Here is an 18362-nt window from a genome sequence, read left to right as displayed (position 1 = left end):
AATTGGATCTTTTCCGTTTGTGCCCCCCCCCCCCAGTTTAGTGGGTGCATATTATTTGCAACCCCCATACGCACGTGAAATATTTTTACATATGATTTACTATGTAATGACACGTGCTCTGTCACTGGGGGGAGCATAACGTACTGGGGGGCAGAAACGGAAAAGATCCGAAAAATTTATAGGCCCCCCCCTAAAAAAAAGAATAGGAATCAGAATAACCAAAAAGGCTAGAACTAATGAAACTCTGGCTTGGTGAGCTAGAACCAGTAATCTGAGCATTTACCATATGCTATTGAATGCGGATGAATTTTCACGAGGACTACAACGCAATAAATTCGATACTTTTTTACCCCCAAATTTATTAAGACGTCAGATATCAAGCCTCCCCTTAATTAAGCTCCTTAATTAATTTAAATGCTTAGTTTGTTGAATATAGATATTGAGAGGTTAGTATTTCAGTGCCCCAAAAATGATAGATAATTTTCCCTAAATTTTTAAAAAGGTAACAAAAAAGAGCTATTAATTTTCAGCGTCATTATATACATTCGATTAAGCATTTTGTACTTTGAAATATATTTTGTATACTCGAATATACTACGCACCACAAAAAATGTGAAAAAGCAAAAACAAGCAATCTTCAGAAACAACAATGTCCACGTTCACTTTGACGTTGCACTAAATCGAAGATAATCAACAAAACGGACTATAATTATACGGGTTGCTTTCGAACAACTTGTGGGGACTCGTTTCTTGTAGACTACTTAAGAGGGGTGGTGTTGTGGGTCAATCAAGTGCTTCAAATTATGTTATTGAATAGGCAAAAAATTTAAAAGACGAAAATATCACTCGATAAAAACCAAGCAAAAATTTTGAATAAAAAACACGACTACTAAAATTGGTTCAAGCTTCGTTCGAGAGCAATTCAAGCTTCATTCGAGAACATACTTCATTCGAGAAAACTTTTCACTGAATAACGCTCTGGCACAATTGCACCCCCCATCTGTCTTTAATTACCGACCGTTGAGGAGCCTATTTTTCGAAAAGATATCCTCAAATGAACAAAAAACTTAAGTACTTAATTTGCTGCGCGCTTATTTTTTTCAATCCAAACAAGTAGATTCATTATGATAACCAAGGGTCAAACATTGACATGTCAACCCATAACATTCATATTTCGTGGTACCAGTTGAAAATATTAACGGATAATTCACGTTTGGCTGTTCGCTTATATTCGTAATAGTATTTAGCAAATAGCGAAACAAAAACCGTCTAAGAAATTGCTCGTAGAAATTGCTATTGAACGACAGGCGGGGAAATTTAAAACAGATGCGGCTGCAACAAAAACTCTTTTAGTGTGCCCAAAATTCGACTAGGACCGGATTCAAACCCGCGACCTCCTGAGTCCTAGACTCAAGCACTTAACGCTCGGCTGTCATTCCCTTATGATCACCCGGTTTACAATCAGTTTTATTTTTCCGACACAGACTTAATATCTCAATGAGAGCAAGTTAAGTCAAGCATTAAAAAAGTCGAGCGTGAAAAAGTCACTCAAGAAGTGAAATCGAAGAACTATCCTAAACGGTCAAGCAAAAATTTTGCATAAAAAAAGACACGCGTTAACAATAATTACTTTAATGACACATTTTGAGATTATGGCAAAAGTTTCCACAGCTGGCTATAGCGAAACACTGATTGAATAACATTCCAGTCTTTATTTCCATATAGGTTGTTTCTGTTTCTTTATTTTCCATTATCTGTCTTCACCTTCTACGTTACAAGCGTCGAGCAGTCATCACAAAAGTTTTCAACCAGAAGGCTACTGCGCGTTTTTTGAAATTCGGGGAACTCGCAAATATGCAAATCTTGAATAGATATTTTCCAGTTCTCGTCAAAATTATCTTGTGACCGTTTTTTTTCTGAAAAATGCATCTATCAAAAACTAAAACGACAGTGAGAACTATAGGAACATCGGTTGACTAAAACTTCAACTAATGTCGTCCAAATTGCTCTCAACAGAAGAGGGCTTTATAATTCAGCTCTTCTGCAAGCGTGAAAGTCACCCCCCCCCCCCCCCCCCCCTCATTACAGCAGCCAATACCTTTACCAACAGACTTTGAGATTATAGAGGTTCCAAATTTTCAAGGCGGGCAAATCAACAAATGGAAATACCTGCGCCCAAAAAGAGAGAACAGCTCTTCAAGCTTGAGGAACATTAACTTTTGGTTTTTATAAACTCTTTTGAATGCATAGTTCTCATGAAATTGGGTATAAATTTTTCGGCTTGACGACCAAAAATAGAAACAAGCCGCACTAATTGTTAGAAGCGATGCGTGAATTTCGAAACAGTTGCGACAGAAGAGAATGTATCCAAGCTAATCTCCCACTTTGAGCTAGATGGGGAGCCTCTTTATGGAGACATCTACATATTCTTCACCAGTTATTGCTCTGACGTGTGTTTGAACATGCTTAAAAGCTCTACGAAGGTCATGGGCAGACTCAAAGCACTCAACGAGGTCAATTGTGGATTTATCAGGTTACACACTCTCGGCCTTAGAAAATGCCTTGTTTAATTTAGTTTACAAGTGTTACCATTAGGGAATAACGAAACGATTTATACACCTCTATAATGGTGATCAAATCTTACAATTTAACACTCAAAGGCCGAAAAGTTTTTTTACAATTGAAGTTATTAAAATTAACGGGATCTTTATGTTACCATTACTAGACAGCTACATAGGATCAGTATTTCATTTTCAAATGGCTTACTTTAAAACCGTATAAATTCTTTTCTGCTCAGCTAGCTCTAAACTTTTTTTTTAGTTTATTACTTTCCCGTTGAAGTATTTGAAGCGAAAGGTTTTTCCAAGTACAAGAAAACCTTTTAAATGAAAAGCAGGGAGAGAAAAATCGAAAACTAAATCCTATATTGCTATCTATTTGCCAAAAAGCCTCTCAAAGCGTCTATAGAAGTATTCGAACAATAACCTGATCATCATTGTACAAGAATTGGAAAAGATTAGCGCTCGAGCCGGTTTTTAGTACTCACCAGAACGAAAGGAACTGACAAACTCGACAAACAACTGGTCGCCATTTTAGTTCAAATCAGGACATTCTGCTTCAACTTTGAAAGATTGAAACCAAAAGCATGATTCCCTCTCCATTACCTAGAAACCAACTTCAAAAGGAGGTCTTCATTCTTTGAAGGAACCACTTTAAGACAACATTCAGTCATATCAAAGGGGAGAACTCATGTAGGCCAAAACAACTCAAATTGACATAATAACTACTACCTAAATATATTTGGCGCTTTCCCATAACACGCAGAAGCGTATTTGACTAAGATACAAAAAGCACAACTTTCCCCGTTTTTACTCACTTTACAATCGGTACAGAAACCTAGCGTCTTAATTAGATCAAGACATATCGGAGTCTAGTCCGTACTGCGGACAAAATTATAGTGAAACTTCAAATTTAAGCCTCAAAGTCGTAAATTCAAGTTAAATTCGAACATTCCTCAACTAAATTTGCAGCGACCTATTTCAGCTTTACTTAAATGTGTACAGAATTAACACGAATTTAAGGAGTACAGGATATCTCTAAGAGGAAAAACTCGGCAAATAAATTAGCGTGAACCCAAAAGCGGTAATTGCTTTTTGAAACCATCGACAAAATATAGCACCCAAATTTTAGACCATAATAGCCAGGTGAAAAATAAATAAACAGAACGCAAAATCCATTTAGACGTTAAAGTCTGAGTGCATAGTTCTTACACAGCTGTTCAAAAACGCACATATGAATGTCAATAATCTTATAAAACTTAAGAGTTATATGGGTGCAGGTTAATCACCGGAAGCAACGCAAGATTTATTTAAGAGTTCAGTGTTAACAATTTGACAAGCTATCGCCTTGAAGGTAATTAGCTTCCTATCTATTAAAATTTCACAGTCGCAAATAATTCACTCCTTCCAGTGGGCAGTAGTAATTGTGACAGCCAGTACGTAACTAGTCCGTTAAGGTGCGGGTGAAAAAAGATGATCGGTCCAACATTAACCAAAAACTTTGATTATACTCCAGCTAAATTTAATGCTCGATGATAACAATCCACTGAAACGATAAACCAGTTGAAATTTCTTGAGAAGCCATTACCCTTTGCGTTCTTGACTAATATTTATATAAAACTTGAAGTTTTCAGATTTAAAAGAAAAGACACAGAAACTACTTCATAACTTTCCAGCAGTGAATGAGTTTAGTTAACCCTTTATCTGCAGGTGCAATGATTACGCCTTCCACATAAGTGCAACCCAGTGTTTCTCCATGTATTACAACCCAAAGATGAGATACCTCCGAGAGAGCACATACCTCACAAAGCTTGCAACTCAGGTCACGTATAATATCCTAAATCTCTTCTTCGTAACAAAATCTAATTGCCTCAAATTGCAGTATTGCTATGCTCGACCGAAACCATCTGGTTATTTGAGCTCATTTCTCAGAGCAGATACAAAATCTTTTTGATCGTGCCCAGAGATCTACAAATAACCCGTAGCTCGCCTTGAACAATTATCCGATTAACTGGAATCGAGTACAGCTACAAAACTCTGGCTTTGCCGACAAGTTTTTTTTTGCTATCCTCAGCAATGAAATTCAAACTGTATCAGTAGATATATACTGAATGCCGATCTGTGCTTTCAGGTGATCTCTGTATCAGTACAACTCGGACACTTTCCATCAAAAGTAAGTAACCGCCGCAAATTTTGAATGCAGGCAATTCTCCCATCAAAAAAAATCTTCACCCAACTGATTTTGTTCCAACATCTTTTTTTCAAAAATGAGGAAATATACATGCTTCTTTTCTGCAGCCAGGCTTTCACTTCTTGTTTATGCATATGAGAGAAAAGCCATTTTCTAGATCTTGGCGTCTAGTTTTGATTTAGTCTTTTGAACAATTTGAAAAAGGGGAACATTTTAAAGTTGGCGCTAAATGGCAAAGGACGAAAACAATCTTTTATAAAACGAAGTACGCAATAACATTTCAACACATTCTACAACTGGAAAAAAGACTTGTGAACTTTCATCCTTTTTCTAAAACAAAGTTGAGTTCGAAATAGAAGCAGTTATTTAGACCACGAAATAAATAGAGGAGTTATTGCACCTTCTTAATTCAAATTTTGTTTTTCTTCTCATATGTTTCCTTAATTGCTTTTAAATCAGAGGAACAACTTACTGACTCTTGAGTAACTTACACAACACTTAACAGCAACTAAATCTTTTTTGTTGAGAGAACAGAAAGGAAATTTGTGCCTAGATAATTAGACGCTGAGATACGCCTTGAGTCTATGTTTTTTTATTTAGTTGCCGTCACGTTAAGCTTCACGTTTTCCCCTTGTCTTCCCAATGTTTTTTATTTTTTAAATGAGTTGATGTATTCATCTTTTTGAAGTCAACCAATTCTTTAAGTTTAAAAGTATAGCTAGCTGTTTTTGTTTTCGGGTCGTTCGATGGATGGTACCTGTTTTCAGTTTCTGTAATTGTTATTTATATCTGATTAACTCCCAAATATTACTGCAGTCGCATATAATTTTTGAAATATAGAAAGGTACAAATTTTCTGTAATTTTCCTTTATCTGTTTTAGTTTTTTTTAAAGCGGATAAGTGCTCAAAATTTCCTCATAAGAAACGGTTTCTAATAGTTTGAGGATTATTCATCTTTTTCATTTATATCAAGGTTTTGGGCAAGGCCCTTTATAGCCCTCTTAACTTATTCAGGCCAGAACCCCCATCCTTTAATATAAATTCCACCTGTTCTAAAAATTGTTATTTCACAAAATTAAGGACATAACATTGAAAGAAGACACTCAAAGATCAGTTGCAAAGACAAAACTGCTATATGATGCAACAATATTTTTCAAAAATACAAAATTCAAATATTATTATTATTGAAAAACAGTCGCATATAATTTTTGAAATATAGAAAGGTACCAATTTTCTTTAATTTTCCTTTATCTGTTTGAGTTTTTTTAAAGAGCATAAGTGCTCAAAAATTCCTCATAAGAAACGGTTTCTAGTTGTTTAAGGATTATTCATCTTTTTCATTTATATCAAGGTTTTGGGCAAGGCCCTTTATAGCCCTCAACTTATTCAGGCCAGAAACCCCATCCTTTAATATAAATTCCACCTGTTCTAAAAATTGTTATTTCACAAAATTAAGGTCATAACATTGAAAGAAGACACTGAAAGATCAGTTGCAAAGACAAAACTGCTATATGATGCAACAATATTTTTCAAAAATACAAAATTCAAATATTATTATTATTGAAAAACGGAGCTTAAAAACAGGAACGTTCGACACCGAGAACTGAAAATTCAAATAACCCTCCGATGACAAACCACTCCGAAAGTAACAAGCCGTCAGAATAGCGGTCAGATGCGAAATATAGCGTTGCGTTAAATAGTTTTGATCATGACCTGCAGTACCGAATCATAACCAACCAACTTCAGGCAAACTGCTCTCAAACGACTGGAGAGCGGTTAGCTTCTTCATTTGTTAGCTGCGGCTTAGCTTAATGTAGATGGACTGAATTGAGCATTGTGAAGGTTGGTCAACGCGGGTGGTAGCGAGAGTGCCAGGTTACGAGTGGAATGAGTTGAAGCGGTGGGGTTGGGGGAGTGGCTGCCGGACTGGAGGGGGTTAAGTGGCAGGGGGTCAAACTCGAAAGGCCCTTCACGCTATGAATTTATGTCTCTTAGAGTAATGTCTCATACAGTTTCGGCGAATCGCATACTTAGAGACTAGTGATCCATATAGCTCTATGAGAACTTGATGCCCTCCGGTCTTCTTTCCGTTTTCGAGGACGAAATTAATTGGTTAAACAAAAAGGATCAGACGAAGTTGATAGTACGAAAAATATCATAAATAAGACAAGCATGACTAATATAATTGCTACAAACTTCGTTTGAGAACAATTAATTATGTTCTTTTAAGATCGTGCTATTAAGGAAAATGGGTCTTTTCGGTGGGGGTAAAATTTCCGGTGCCATTGCTAAGCTTGAGGGGACTGAAAAAAATTTCAAAAAATTGAAAACGCAAATTAGTTTATTTAGGTGAGATACCTAAACTCATTCTCAGCCGAGACTAACAAAGAGTTTGCAGAAGAGGTGATGAGACTAATTCGACTGTACCATTTGGAGAATAGAGACACTATGGTCTGGAACAATATCGATAGCACAGTCGTCATCGTTGACAGGAGCTTCGATACTATCACACCTGGTTAGAGAATTCATACCATGACATTATCCTGGTCACAGTAAAAAAACGTAGACCAACTACGTCGGTAAAGTATCATTGCTGACCTCTTCTCAATTTTTCATGATTTGCCTGATAAATATAATTACAAACCAATATTTGCTTTATGCAAACAATCTAATCTGTCACATAGTAACAAAAAAATAGTAGTCGCATAGTAAGAAAAAAACTTGAAAATGTAGTTCACGCAATAACTATATAGTTCATGCAATAACTATCGTATAGGTATTTGTAGTTCATGCTGTTTAAATACTTATACGATAGCCCTCTTCATCCTAATTACGTGAATTTTTTTCTTTGTTTCGGGCACAAGATCCGAGGGAGACTTGTGGTACAGGAAATTAATTATAAAATATTACTCTGTAGAAGCCTCTACCTGTCAACCAATTTTGCTATTTTAGTCATTCATGATCTGACAACTGAAGCATTGGCTCGTGATTACTTGGCCATTGGCTTAGAAGGTATATCTTCAAAAATTATTTTACTGAAAAATTCGACTTGGTCAGTTGAGCTATATTAATAAGCCACCTGCCCATCAAGCATCAACTATAATTTAGCTAAAAGGATATGGGTGCCATTAGTTGCGTGCTTTGCTCAATATTCCTTGAGAAAATTCAAGAAATGGAAAAGTTATGATTGGCATGCAAAAATTACCGTATAAGTGATAACATAACCGTCTAACGTCGGGCAAATTGCTCGGTAGTAGCCAGCTGGGGCTTAGGGATGCTAGCATTAGGGCGTGCATTGCGTGGGGGGGGGGGGGGTGGGGTGAGTGGAGTGGGGATCTCTCCTAGGTCAATAAATGAGAGGGTCCAAATCGCCAGGTGGCGGAGTGGACCGGGGAATGGCGGGTTGACTGATTGAGGAAGCGAGGGGGGGGGGGGGGGGGGGGGTATGAGTGATTTCTGCATAATTCGTTTGAGAGCCATTAATAAATGAGGAACATTCCTGCATAGAACTCTTTCAGGCGGTAGCGATAGTTAAATTTAATTTAGGAAATAATCCTGACTCTCTAAAGCAAGACGAATACTGCTACTCTGTTCAAACTTATGCCGATGATGAGAGCATGAAAAACGAGCGAGTTCTCTACTTGGACGATTCAAATACCTTTTGGAAGGTCATGCGATACACAAATATCGCCGAAGCCATGAAGCAAGTTCAGCAACTGATCGATGACCTCAAAGGGCAAGTAAGTTACTCTCAATCATTACTTGCAATTGAGGATGACAACACGTTGTAGAGAATAACCGGAAACATCCTTGAAAAGTTTACCCAATTACCAGTTGCACATCAGTCAATTTCAAATCAATTTATGTTAGCTAACACTGACGTGTCTAAACATTACCCCTAGCTATCAGTCTATAGCTAGGGGTAATGTTTAGACCTCTATACCTCTATTTCATCAAAAGACAGCAATGTATGTCAACCGAAACCCTTAACATAGCATACAAGCTTAAAAAATTATTAGCAGATGCTCTGATAAGAGACTCTTCATTCCTGTAGCTTAAAAGGATTCTCTATGTAGGACAAACTGGAGCAAGGCAAAGTGAAAGAGCTCTCTTTGACAAAACTCCGCGAACTGATGTCCAAGTACCCAGAGCAGCGCACCTTCAGAGAAACAATAGGAGCTCTGTCCCACCTTATCGACCAGACATTCCAGCTGTACATCAAATCAGTCATTGAATGCGAACAGTACTTGGCTTGCAATTTGGAGAAAAAGAAGGGAGACCTTATCAATTGGAGAATTGTGCAACAAGTTCTCAAAAAGTAGGAGAAAACACCTGTTCTTGGTTTGATTCTTGTATGAGATAACGACAAAAGACTAATGGCTCATCTATTATTGGAGTAACTAGTCTTGTTTTTTTTAAAAACCCTTTCTGTTATTGCGACGATCCAAGCTTATTCGCAAGCTCATTTTCGCAATAAGTTCATTCACGAATTCCGCGCACATAAGATACAATTCTTGTATTGAAAATTGCTTTTCAGTTGTCTTAAAACATAAAAATAGCTGAACAACAATCTGTTATAGCAATTCAGACGGCACTTTGGGTCGACAGTTGAGTTTAAACGAGAGAATCCGGTTGCTCTACCTTTACACTCGATCCCTGTCCGCAATAGGCGGGATAACAATGGAGGAACTGGGCATTCGATTCGAAGAGGCTGAGATTCCTGAAGACTACATTCCCGTGTTGTCAAACATGGATTTCCTGGGAACTCCTATGATCGCCCAGAGTGGACAATGGGGTAGTTTTAGGGATCAAAACAGGGATTGGAGGCAAGAAATGTCATGCGAGTACCAGGGCAAGGTAACCTTAAAAGAACGTTGAGAACTGTACGGAATGATCAAACATTCAGTTGATCCCAGGTTTGCAGAAAACAAAAACAAATACTTATGTGCTAAAGTGCTATACCAGAACCTAATAAACTAGTTTAAAAATGGTGCGACACGCCCCTAATACTTTTAAAGCTCAACTCTGAATACTTATAGCATGCCTAATAAAATTGAAAAAAGTGGCCTTTTCAAAAATCACTGGACTTCGTTGAAATTCAAAACGTAGTCATTGGCATTCAAATGGACACATTGATGCTCAATTGCATGTTTTGGATTTTTATACGCAAAGTTATGTTTTACATATTTATATTATGGTATGGAATAATTCATATACATCATGGTTTTTAAGGAGCCTGTGAGACCAGATGACATGCCTTCACTCATTGACTGGTGTCCAAATATTTATCACACGGTTAAAGAATTAGTTCAAAACCCGAGCTACAACATGGAAAAATTCCCTGTTATTGATATTCATCCTAAACCAGTTCTGAAGAAACAAAAGAAAACCAACTTGACCAACATACAACCACATGAACAACAACTAACAGAGAGGTCGTCCGTGATAGTTTTCATTGCGGGTGGGATGACTTACGGAGAAGCAAAGTACGCCCCACTTCTCAACGAATACTTCGAACAACGCGGGGGTCCATTCGTTTTTCTAGGTGGTTCCCAGATGATTAACCCAGACGACTTTTTAGAAAAAGTGAACAGCATAAACAGTCTGACCAAGTATGACATTACCAATCAACCGAGCCCACCAGTCCGCGCAGCTGAAAGCGAGACTGTGCGTTACGGTTTACTAAGGAAGAAATCGTATCAAACAGTTTCACCATTTGGGAACTCAAGTGGTCCCGGGCCAGTACGCGCAGCGGATAAAAAGAAAATGAAAAAGCAGAAGAAAAAAGGTGAGTGGATTCTATGTCAAAAACAGAAACAAGCCCTTATAACTGTATATTGAAACAAGAAAGTTTGACAGCAACTGTGCTTCGCACAGGAAGTGTTTCAACCTATCAATTAATCATTTTTTAATGAGAGTATGAGAAGAAACTTAAGAGTTGAGCAAATGAACAGTGAGTATTAATTAGATAAAACAGTGTAGATTTGTAGAAAGTATATATACAATCAAGTATATCCATTTGTATATTAAAAGTATCAATTTGTAAAGATCATCGGAAAATTTTTTGGGCCAGGTTTCCTCAGGCAACAAGGATGAAAATACCACGCGGATTTGTTTTAATTTTCAATGCTTTGAGAAAGCCAAAAAATTTTGATTAAAATTTAGAAAACTTTTATTTTTTTTCAAAATCTACTGAGTCATTGTACTTTTTGTACAGATTTGTGCAAGCTCAACCGATAGTCTCTCAATTTAGGAGATGGTTATTTAAACAGATTTCTCTTTTCAAACTCGGCAACCGACCAAATACCTTTGAAAATACGAAAAAAACATTTTGTGTAGTTTCACACAGAACAATGGCTTAGGAAAATATTGAGTTCAAGTCGACGTACTATTGCTTCACTCCTAAAACAACTTAGCTGACAAATTGACGAAAATAAGCCAAAAATTATTCTCATGACGCCATTAGGTCTGAGGAAGCAATTAAAAGAAAATGGAAATTGATGGATTATTTTCTGATTCAATAATCCCAAAGGTACATTTTATTTTTGTTGGATTTATGATTTGGGCCGAAAATGGGCTTTATGGTTTTTGACGCGTTTCATTTCTGACATTGAATTCGAAAGAAGAATTGAAACTAGCTTAAAGAAGTCAAAACAATTGAACACGGAATGTTGAAAAAAATGCAAACGTAGATAAAGAGAAACAAGATGTTGTCAAATCAATGAGCACCCATCAGGAAAAAAAAGGAAACAAGAATTTGACTCATCTTTTAAAAGTAGTGGCGTCAAGGACATTTAGAAACGTACCAAAACAATGAATTAAATGAAAATCCAATAATCATTAAGAAGAATATAAGGTTGATTAGACCGACCATTCATTGCTGGAGCGAATTGATTACACAAAAAGGAAGAGCAAAAGGAAAAAATGTAACACTAATTTTTTTGAATACATGTCATGGTCATTGAAACTCAGCTCTAAAATGAAATTGTTAAAATACTCAATTAAACTTAGTTAGGAAGATCCATCATATGAAATCCGCCATTTAAAAACTACGTAACAAGACAACAAAATAAGAACAAACACGGTCAAAACTCAAAAAATCAATTATGCTCTAATAAAACAAATAGCGTGGAAATGAGAAAAGCATTAAATGTAAACGGCAACACTCAAACTTTTCTGAAGTGTCCTTATAGACCGCAAAAAAGAAAAAGAAACGCTTCATTAACGATACTATGATGAAACAACAAAAAGAACAGCAAAACCGACGAAAAATTTTACTTAACTAACAATTCTAAACAATTAGTATCAGCTTCACAAAGAAGCTTTCAGCATCAACTGAAACATCTAAATAATTTATTTCATTTAGTCTTACTAGAAAACTGATAAGTCTACGTTTGTACACCCATTGCAACATTCCTGCGTAGTAAATAGAGCCCATTGTTTGCTTTCATTTAACTTTCTTCGACGTGCGCCTTCCAATTACTCGACACATGAATCTCTAGGTCTCTCACTATCGCTGAGTTCTAAAGTTCTACATCCATTAATTTGAAGAACTTAACTTTTCCCCTGAACGCAACCTTCGCGCATTTTTCCATGGCAAGATCTATTTTAATGGTTTCCACCCATTTTTGGATGGTATTTAGGTCTTCGTTTACCTCCCATGTCTCTTTTCCAGTTGCTAATATTTTATATCATCAGCAAAAACAGTCACTTCAGTTCGCGTTTTAAAATGTTTCTACAATCAGCACAGCTGTATGTCAATCGCCAAGAACACATATCTATCTCGTTGAAATAGCTCAGGTACGCCTTCCAAAGTTTCGCCTTATAATTAAAACATCCATACCGAAATACTTTCCTGGCCGAAGAGGTTAGCCAAAGGCGTGTAGAACATGTAACTCAAGGTAGAGCGACACATGAAAAATCTTCAATTTCTGGAGTCTTTCTTTGTAGCCAATGGGACAGTATCTTAAAATCGATTTCAAGGCTTTCTTTCGTACACTCAATAATTTTGAGGTCGTTTTTAGAATCTTTCCACAAAATTGCTTCATAGGAAAAAATCGGTACGATGTAGCCCTTGGCGAGAAACAAGCCTGTATCACCGTCAGCTGAGTCACAGATATTGCGTAGAATCAAATGGAAAGCTTTGACGGCTTTACAGCAACAAAATTTGACCTGTGAAGTCCAAGTTAAAGAAACTGTGATCGATGAGGCCTAAATCCTAAAACGCTTTACTACTTCAACGCCCCCTAGGCGAACTGAAGCGTCATCCTTGAAGACCATTAGGCTTTATTTGGAACGATTGTGTTGCATAAAATTCTCGTTACTCCACTTCCACAACTTAGCCGCGTCAATTTGAAGCGTTACTGAGCTATCAGATACAAGTTTAAAGTCGTCAGGCATAGCCAAAACATTTGGAGATTAGGCAATTAGACCGATCGTTCATAAAAACAACGAAAAAAGAGGACCGAGCACGGACTCATGGGGGACAACACTATGAACAATAACTTCTTCGGATAAAAAGCATTCGACTCTGACTCTCTGTCTTCTAATAGTCAGATACCTTTCAATTAGAGCGTAAACACCCCCCGGAGAAACCGTAAAAAAAATTTTCCAAGAGTTTCTTATGACACACTACATCGAAAGCCTTCTGGAAGTATAGGTAGAGTGTAGAAAGTTTCAGTGTTCAACCCGGAATTAATTTCATTCAGAAACATTATCATCTGGGTTCTTGTAGATCTCTTTTGACAGAATCCGTGTTGATCGTTAGGACATCTTTTGTGACAGTCTAATACTTTTCGACCAATGCCTTTTCAGGGACCTTGGAGGTACAGGAGAGAAAGCTAATTCCTCTTTAGTTGGAGATGTCTTGCTTATCTCGACTTTTGTAGGTGGGCACAACCTCTGCTGTTTTCCAAACATCTCGAAACACATGGTTCAACTTGTGATCTAACACAAGTTATAAATACAATCAGGACAGTTAGTCATTACAACATTGAGTTGCCTTGAGACCTCGTTTATCAGTTGAGATATGTTCTGCAGGAGAAAAAGTAGAACCTGTTTCATCTGGATCAGTAGAACAGCTTTGTGTCCATCTTGTTCTATTAAAAGTGATGTCGCCCACAATGAACAATCCCTTACAATCCGCCTACAAAAATTGACTAAACAAAAAAATTTGATGATGTATTAGGCGATAAAACTTGGTTTCGGAGAGCTATGCAGACAACAAACCGCGAAGCTTTCGCAACTACTTTGTATTTTCGGGACAATATCTTCAATTAAAATCTCCGGCTCCAATCTCTCATGACTGATCTCAGGTTTGACTTACAGCAACAAAATTTGACCCGTGAAGTCCATGTTAAAGAACTGTGATCGATAAGGCCTAAATTTTTCTGAGTCGCACGCTTTTCTACTTCAACGCCCCCTAGGCGAACTGAAGCGTCATCCTTGAAGACCATTAGGCTTCATTTGGAACGATTGAGTTGCATAAAATTCTCGTTACTCCACTTCCACGACTTAGCCGCGTCAATTTGAAGCGTTATTACTGAGCTATCAGATACAAGTTTAAAGTCGTCAGGCATATCCAAAACATTTGGAGATTGGGCAATTAGACCGATCGTTTATAAAAACAATGAAAAAAGAGGACCGAGCACGAGCTCATGGGGGACAACACTGAGAACAGTACCTTCTTCGGATAAAAAGCCTTCCACTCTGACGCTCTGTCTTCTTATAGTCAGATACCTTTCAATTAGAGCGTAAACACCCCCCGGAAAAATCGTAAAAAAAAGTTTTTCCAAGAGTTTCTTATGACACACTACATCGAAATCCTTCTGGAAGTGTAGGTAGAGTGTAGAAAGAGTTTCACTGTTCAACCCGGAATTAATTTCATTCAGAAACATTATCATCTGGGTTCTTGTAGACCTCTTTTGACAGAATCCGTGTTGATCGTTAGGACATCTTTTGTGACAGCCTAAAACTTTTCGACCAATACCTTTTCAGGGACCTTGGAGGTACAGGAGAGAAAGCTAATTCCTCTTTAGTTGGAGATGTCTTGCTTATCTTGACTTTTGTATGTGGGCACAGCCTCTGCTGTTTTCCAAACATCTGGAAACACATGTTTCTTTGCACTAGTGTTGAATAAAACGACTTGGAAAAAAACATTTGCCATTCGCTTCACAAACACGTTGCCTAATCCATCTGCACCCTTAGCCTTCATGGTGTCTAGTTGCTCAGGTACATCTTTGCTATTATGCTCAGAAAAGTGAACTTCGTGCTGTCGTTGCAAGTTCCGTTCGCTAATGTTTCTTTTATAACCAATCTTAGGGAAAACAGACAGGAAGTACTTATTGAACAGTTGGGCCGTATCCAAGCCTTCGAAAGCCTGTATTCTCAAAATACATTTGAGAAGTAGATAATTTTGAATGTCACTGCCAAACAGCTCTTTTTCAAAGCTGAGTTTATCCTCTTCAAGGCTGATTTTCAGGTCATCTGTAACTTTTTTGAGCTTTCTTTTCGATCTTGGTTGATGGGAGGTCTTTTCAAGAGTGTTATTCACTTTAATCAAGTTAGAACTTTGGTTTGAAACCCATGGAGCTAATTTCATAGGATGTTTTCTTTTCCTTTGAAAGGTTGAGCTTATCCACTTAAACAACCATTCATACCGAAGCTCTAGTACCACATTGACGTCACTAAAGCAGTACGGTTGAAATGGAAATTCGATACTACTTCACCCAAGGCCTTCCAATTTCCTTTGTCAAGCGAAAAACCAGAAAAATCGCGCTTTGATCTTTTTACACTGCTTCCGTAGTAGCTCGACGAACAAAATGAAATAATAAGCTTGATGGAATATGCAGATGGTCTGTCTTGAACGCCTGGTTCAACTTTTGATCTAACACAAGTTATAAATACAATCAGGACAGTTAGTCAATACAACATTGAGTTGCCTTGAGCCCTCGTTTATCAGTTGAGATATGTTCTGCAGGAGAAAAACTAGAACCTGTTTCCTCTGGATCAGTAGAATAGCTTTCTGTCCATCTTGTTCTATTAAAAGTGATGTCGCCCACTATGAACAATCCTTTACAATCCGCCTACAAAAGTTGACTAAACAAAAATTGCGGATCTGTATTAGGCGATAAAACTTGGTTTCGGAGAGCTATGCAGACAAAACGCGAAGCTTTCGCAACTACTTTGTATTTTCAGGACAATAAAATCTTCAATTAAAATCTCCGGCTCCAATCTCTCATGAATGATCTCAGGTTTGACTGCAATCAAAACACCACCATGGTTAGAGTCTGAGCTGCTTTTAGTGGCTCTATCTTGGCGGTGAATGATGTACCCGTCAAGGAACAGACACGAGTCGGGAATATCATTTGTTAATCAAGTCTCAGTTAAACAGAGTATGTCATTATGACTGGTTATCTCAAGCGCATTGGAAAAATTCAGCCTTCGTTGGATATCCACTTCTCATATTGTAAAGCAGAATGCGTTTTGTCATAATTGTTTCAGAGTCTAGTCAATTCGAAGCCTCAGTTGACTGAGGCTTCACTTCCATCCAACTATCATCTTTTTGCTGGTATTGTTTTATTCGAAGGTCTCTTCTATCAGTTTCCTCATCAATCAGTTTCCTGTGGCGTTTCAAGAATTCAAGCTCCAGCCTAGCTTTAGAAGGTGTCAATTCATGGCTCACGAACACTTGTGGTTCAAAACTTCTTAATTTGGCAGCGGAAGACAGAATGAGTAGTTTTTCCCAGACATTACTCCTATTTATTATTATAGTTCGAATTCTTTCGCTTCTGAACGTCCCAATCATTTTTCAAGTCAACAACTTGTGCTTTGACTTCATGAAGAGTGAGAACCTTTAAAACTTCTTCAATGTCCTGCTCAATACGATCTCATCCATTTTCAGAATCAAACTCGGGAACACCTCGAATTCTAATCCCTTTCGGTATTGATTTCACTTTGGGAGGATGCTTCGCTGGCGGACTTTGGTCACTTAACTTAACGTTTTCTCTCAGTGCATTTACCGCTTTTTTGATTTGAGAAAGAGTTTTTTCTAGTGATTTGAAACTTTGTCCTTTTTCTGCTTTCAATTTTTGAGCTGTTTTCTACACTCCACAAGCTTGACATCTTCTTTAGCTTGAACACATTTGTTACTTGTCGATTGAAGTTTCGATCTGGTAGTCATAGTTCTACGTTGATCTATAGCTACTTAAGATAACCCAACGTCGCACCAGCGAGACAACTAAGTCTACCAACGGCTCCTTTGTTAGATTATCATAAATAACTCTTAATAAACCTTTGTGGTCGAGATTGCTGATTGGATGTTTTCTTGGAGGTGCTTCCTTTCGAAGAACTTCCTCTTCTGCCTTCAAGAATGATTCTCAGACTTTTCTCCTTCATTGCTTTTCTTTGAATACTGCCGGTGTTGTTTGTCGCTTTCTTTTAGGATATGAGTTGTTTGAGATTTTTTCGGTGACGGTAGGAAATGTCGAAAAGGTAAAGCTCTACTTTCACGCAGGGGTGAACCTTTTGCAGTTCACTTACAGTGTCGGCACACTTTTGCTTACGATCTGAGTTTTCACGTCAATAACCCAATACTTCTTGTTCTTCAGCTGCTTGAAGTAATTCGGGGCACCGTATCTTCTAGCGTAAACCAGAGCAGATATTCGGTCACCGAATCCTTTTAAGATTCCTTTCAATTCGTCGATGTGACAAGGAGTATTTCGGTTAGACTTGTGATTGTTATTAGAGTTGCGTACAATATCGTGCCACAAAATAATTTTGTTCGCTGTCTTCAATTTTCCTTTTGTCAGCAAGTAATTGAGATCTTTGAATTCTTCTCCTTTCCTCGGCTCCAAATTAGTGGACTTGAAACTAAGCCCTCTAATACAATAGAGTCTTCCAGATAGATTTTGTTGTTCGCAATAGGATAGAGAATTCTTTATGTTATCCAGACGGCTAGCTCCGAGAAGCAAACCATTCGTACCTTGCCTCTAAAACCTCTCCATTGAGAGTCGGGATTGGAAGGATTTAAACAAATCAAATCTATTTAATAAGTTTCTGAGAACATGAGGGCTTCCGGCAAGTCATTATTAAAGTAATCAACAAAGAACGTTATTTAAGTACATCAGCGTAGACGAAGCGTGAAAAGGTGGAAATGTGTACCACAATTCTTCCAGAAAATAAAAGTGGTACAAAATCTCCAACGATCGATTCAGTTTTTGATAAGCTTTTCAATCACACCCGACTTTTGCATCTCTCCGCAGAAGATATCGCGGAGAGATTGGCTAAAATGAAAAAAAAACAGGGTAACAAAGTTTCCAATCCCATAATAAAAATAAAATGACTTGCTGCATCATTTTTTTATCCATGTATCACATTTCTAGTCTTATATTTAGACGCCAAAGATCAAGATCACCGGGAGTCAATGTCCACGCTCTACATTCTCGATCAACGCATCTCTGGAATTAATGATCCACAGTTCTTCATGAAAGGCTTAGCCGATGAAGTGTACGGATCCTTCAATCCAGAATCAGTTGATGAAAATGAAACAACCATGAACTAACAGTTATTCATGCTAATTTCTTTTTATATAAAATAGACCAAGCTGAATTTTT

At 37.5% G+C, this 18362-nt stretch overlaps 2 protein-coding genes across 2 annotated transcripts in view; one reads left to right on the top strand and one right to left on the bottom strand.

Moving 5' to 3' along the window:
- Positions 1–3167, bottom strand: part of LOC142353266 (catenin alpha-like) — a 14625-nt gene extending 11458 nt beyond the window's left edge. The window contains exon 1 of the mRNA XM_075405497.1: positions 3047–3167. Within this exon, the coding sequence (XP_075261612.1) occupies positions 3047–3091 (45 nt within the window). The 5' untranslated portion in view covers positions 3092–3167. The remainder of the gene's footprint in view (positions 1–3046) is intronic.
- Positions 1–18362, top strand: part of LOC142353267 (syntaxin-binding protein 3-like) — a 19228-nt gene extending 866 nt beyond the window's left edge. The window contains exons 3-12 of the mRNA XM_075405498.1: positions 2347–2533; positions 4269–4380; positions 4690–4731; positions 7099–7264; positions 7702–7761; positions 8296–8489; positions 8826–9067; positions 9330–9606; positions 9982–10537; positions 18144–18362. Of these exons, the coding sequence (XP_075261613.1) occupies positions 2347–2533; positions 4269–4380; positions 4690–4731; positions 7099–7264; positions 7702–7761; positions 8296–8489; positions 8826–9067; positions 9330–9606; positions 9982–10537; positions 18144–18310 (2003 nt within the window). The 3' untranslated portion in view covers positions 18311–18362. The remainder of the gene's footprint in view (positions 1–2346; positions 2534–4268; positions 4381–4689; positions 4732–7098; positions 7265–7701; positions 7762–8295; positions 8490–8825; positions 9068–9329; positions 9607–9981; positions 10538–18143) is intronic.

The sequence above is a fragment of the Convolutriloba macropyga genome, chromosome 14, assembly GCF_964194025.1.
Source record: "Convolutriloba macropyga chromosome 14, txConMacr16.3, whole genome shotgun sequence".
NCBI lineage: Eukaryota > Metazoa > Xenacoelomorpha > Acoela > Convolutidae > Convolutriloba > Convolutriloba macropyga.
This window is presented reverse-complemented; position numbering and strand designations above follow the sequence as displayed.